The sequence below is a fragment of the Octopus bimaculoides genome, chromosome 4 (assembly GCF_046866305.1).
Source record: "Octopus bimaculoides isolate indiv1 chromosome 4, ASM4686630v1, whole genome shotgun sequence".
NCBI lineage: Eukaryota > Metazoa > Mollusca > Cephalopoda > Octopoda > Octopodidae > Octopus > Octopus bimaculoides.
In genome coordinates this window covers 10296684-10301157 of record NC_142931.1, presented here as the reverse complement: position 1 = coordinate 10301157, position 4474 = coordinate 10296684, and the positions used below count along the sequence as shown (strand labels likewise).

Below are 4474 nucleotides of genomic sequence, written 5' to 3'. Positions count from 1 at the left end.
ATTTTGACATCACACAAACAGCTGAAACCAATCCGGTGATTTCAATCATTTCTTTGGATATCTTCTTCATAAATGTCATAAGCAAAGATGAATTGTGTTGTTGCTTTAGCACCGACCTACGCCGTGCCTCCTCTGTGCTACCGTTACTTTATATATAAATATATGTGTGTGTAGAGATCGTACATCAAACTTTTGATCAAACTGTTTAAACAAAAACAAATTCAAAAGATACAAAAGAAAAAATACAAAAACTACATAACTCCCACACATCTGTCTTCTTTCTTTCGTTCTTTCTTTCCTGCTTTCTTTTTTCTTTCTTTTTATTTTAAGAAAAAAAAGAACAAAGAATAGACATTTTTTTTTTACACTGTCAGACCTCTGTCGATTTTTATTCCATTCACTTGTCAAAGAACATGTCAGTTTAAAACGACACTGAGAGAGAAAACTCTTCTCTGTTGGAATTCGGAGCCAATTCTTTGCCATTACTTTCGATCATCGTCTTCAAAATTATTGGTTATTGGTTGAAAGAATGAAAGAAAACGATGAAAAAATAAAATTCTTAAAAACTGCAGAAGAAAAAAAAAACTGTAACCAGTGCTTAATTTTCTAATTAGGAATGGATTTAATTGCTTGGATTACGTACAGTGTAATAAGGAGACATATTTTAGAGGATCGATATAGAACGGAAGGAACTAGAATAACAATAAGGAAACCGGACATTAACTATTGAAGCATAACAGCTGCTGGAAAGATATTACAGTCATCTCTAGAGTTGGAATTTAAATGCTTGGTGAGAAGGTGAGTCGCTGGATTTAAACCAACGTATTTATTATCATTCCATCGTTTGATATTCGTATAAAATTCCTCTGGGGTAATTATTTCATTATAATTTAATCTCAGAAAAGCTACAAAAATATTCATAACAAAATCTAAAACGAAAAATATCTATTTTCTTTATGCAACTGTTTATTTGTTTGAAGCATTATTTAAGTCATGACTTCACCCTTTGTTAAATTTATATCAACAATGTTCTTTACTCCCGAAAGGACCTATTTCTATATGTTTCTCTGTACTCTAATTGGTTTTATGTCGGCAACAAATCTTTATGATAACAAATACGAAACAATTATCTCTGAACTCAGTCATGAACTCTTATCTTCTGAAAATAATCTTCTTGTAGATGTATCGAAAGTTCTTTTTACCATCTCTTCTTTGAATAGTAATTTCCCTTTGATCAACAACCAACCGTACCAAAGTTATTTAAGTATCATCAGAAGTTACTTCCACTTCAGAAAATCCCTCCGTAATGAAGCAACACCTTTGTCAGTTCATAAAAAACGGAATGGCTCCACTTGGCATAAAAGAATCCCTGATAAGAGAAACCAGCATAAAAGATATTCTTGTATCTCTGCAAGGTTGTTATATCCTTTGAGAGACTTTGGTAAAAATGTTGTGATCCTTTCTTCCGGTTGTTCTGGGACACTTCTTTCTGCACAGTTTGTTCTAACTGCCGCCCATTGTGTTCACAATGGCAGAACAAGTTTTACAAATCTACAAGTGATAATTCAAGAGACAATATTAAGCCGAAGAATTCACTATGTCAAACGCATTACGGTACCAAAAGGTTGGTTACTAGTTGACAACTTGGTAGACACTGAACGATATATGAATGATTATGCTGTTTTAGAATTGGCCGTAGAAGTAACTGGACGCAGAGAGTTTATGAAATTGAAGGCTCCGGACAGGAACACTATGGCATTTGATATGTATTATATGGGGTTTACATTTAAACAGGAATTGAAGTTCTCGATTAACACATGTCCATGGGAAACCGGAAGATTATTCATGAATCATAATCTCATTACAAGAGTTTGCGGAGCTGGCAGTGGTCATTCCGGCTCAGCCGTATTTACGTACAATCAGCAAAAGGGTTTTCGTATATCGGGCATTGTTTCGCATGCCCGAATGATAAAGACGAACCATGCCAACCGGTCAAATGGTCAATGGACGGTCATTACAGCATTGACAGATTCCAGGATCAAACACATCTGTTCCATCGTCCAAGCAGGGACGACTCGGAGTAGCGGAGGATCGTGTGACCAACGACAAATACATTTATTTTATTGATGAACGTTTCAACACTCGAGACATTACGGAGCAGGTTTTTGGATGTTCACAGCATAAATACATATATGACATTTATACACACAGACACACAGACTTATAGATATGTAAACGCACGCGCACACACACACACACACACACACACACACACACATTCACTACTCACTGTGATGTGCATACATACGTTTAATGAATACACTGTCATGAAGAAGTAAAGGCGTGAAAATACGTTTCAACTCGACATACATACATACATACATACATACATAATATATACATACATACATTCACATATATACACACATACATACATACATATATATATATATATATATATATATATGTGTGTGTGTGTGTGTGTGTGTGTGTGTGTGTGTGTGTGTGAGCAAACATCGACTTAGATTCACATAGAGAACAATATATGCTGACTGTGCACGTACGAACCATCACTTTTTATATCATAAACATTTACATAAATATACAGATACGTGTACGTTTGAACACAGAAATTTATGGGTTTACTACACACACACACACACACACACACACACATATATATATATATATATATATATATATATATATATATAGATAGATAGATATATATATACGTGTGTGATATTTTATTATTTGCGATTGTACATGTAGACATATTACGCACCAGTGTATATTAAAATATATTCAACTCGACGTGTTGGTCACCTTTACAATTGTTTTATATATATGTATATATATACATATTTATGGATGTACGTGTTTGTGTAGATATATGTATGCATGTATATATGTATATTTATGCATCAATGTATTCATGTATTTACGAATGTCTCGGATACTTCTGAATATTTATGCGTGTATGAAACCTCAGGATATCTCTCCTTCACTTTCCCTCTGTCTCCCTCTGTCTCTTTTTTTCTTTTTCACCCTCTCTCAGTATATGCATACGTGTATGTATGCATGTATATACATGTATATATATATATATGCGAGTAAAAATAAATACAAAAAAGGTGGTTTTTTTGTATGATTGTGTATAGAGGAATATATTATTTTGTTTAAAAGAGTTCCAACACTGTCTGTTTTTTTATGTTTTTATATTCCTGCAAAACCAATGTGGGGTATAGAATATGGAATATACAATATATAATATAATATACAATATATAATATAATATACAATATATAAAATAAAATAAAATAAAAATGGATGGCACCATGAAAGAAAGTATTGAATGTAGATGAAATATTGAGTGTTCAATATAAAGGATCAAATATATAAATATAAATATATAAAGGCGACTCGAGTTTCAGGGCTATTTCCCTTCGTCATGGCCGGTATGACAGACTTTAACAGACTTATATATATATATACACACACATATATATATATATATATATATATATATATATATATATATATATATATATATATATATATTGATAGAAAAGGTAAGAAAGAAAGAGACCTCGATATTATGTAAATAGTGGAATTTATCTGTAAATATAATATGTAACAATTATTCGGTAGCCATGATAAAACGAAGTTTCGGATGTCGGGGCGGAAACCCACGCCGCTATCTCTTCAGTTTGGCGACATCAGAAGTTTTATCATGGCTACCGAATAATTGTCACATGTACTTTTCTGTGTATATTCCACTGATGAGGCAAAGCATTTCTTATGCAGAGCCAGAAATCCGGGATCTGGAATTATCCAATAATTTTTGCTTGTTTATTTTGTCTCTTCGTCTTCTCTCCTGGTGCTATATGAACATTTATTGTGGTTTTAGAGTCAAGCTTTGGTTGCTATTTTCAGCGTAGCGGTGTATCTTAGATACCCTAAATTATAATTTGATATATATATATGTACGTGCATATGTGATGAACTTACTTCAAGGCGAGAAACACAAATGAAACCAGCGACGTAAACTCCCTCATCCACCAAATGTCACACATCAGATGAAGTTTCGTGATAGTGTAGCAAAATAAATGGCTGTGCCCCAACATGGCCACAGTCCTTGAACTGAAAATCAGCAAATATATATATATATATATATATATATATATATATATATATATATATATATATATATATATATATATATATAGATAGATATATATATATATATAAATGTTTATTCATATACACACACAGGTATATCTTTTACAAGCTTTAGCTGGAGAGCTGCAGCTACGCTGGGTCATTTATATGAATATATATACATGTGTGTGTGTGTGTGTGTGTGTTTATTTGCATGTGTGGAGGCGCAATGGCCCAGTGGTTAGGACAGCGGACTCGCAGTTGTAGGATCGCGATTTCGATTCCCAGACCAGGCGTTGTGAGGGTTTATTGA

The 4474-nt window shown here is 33.1% G+C and overlaps 1 protein-coding gene across 1 annotated transcript in view; it reads left to right on the top strand.

Annotated features, from left to right (window-relative positions):
* Positions 1 to 2786, top strand: part of LOC106875046 (serine protease 23) — a 2849-nt gene extending 63 nt beyond the window's left edge. The window contains exon 1 of the mRNA XM_014923007.3: positions 1 to 2786. This exon is cut by the window's left edge and continues 63 nt beyond it. Within this exon, the coding sequence (XP_014778493.1) occupies positions 994 to 2127 (1134 nt within the window). The 5' untranslated portion in view covers positions 1 to 993 and the 3' untranslated portion in view covers positions 2128 to 2786.
* The last annotated feature ends 1688 nt before the right edge of the window (positions 2787 to 4474 follow it).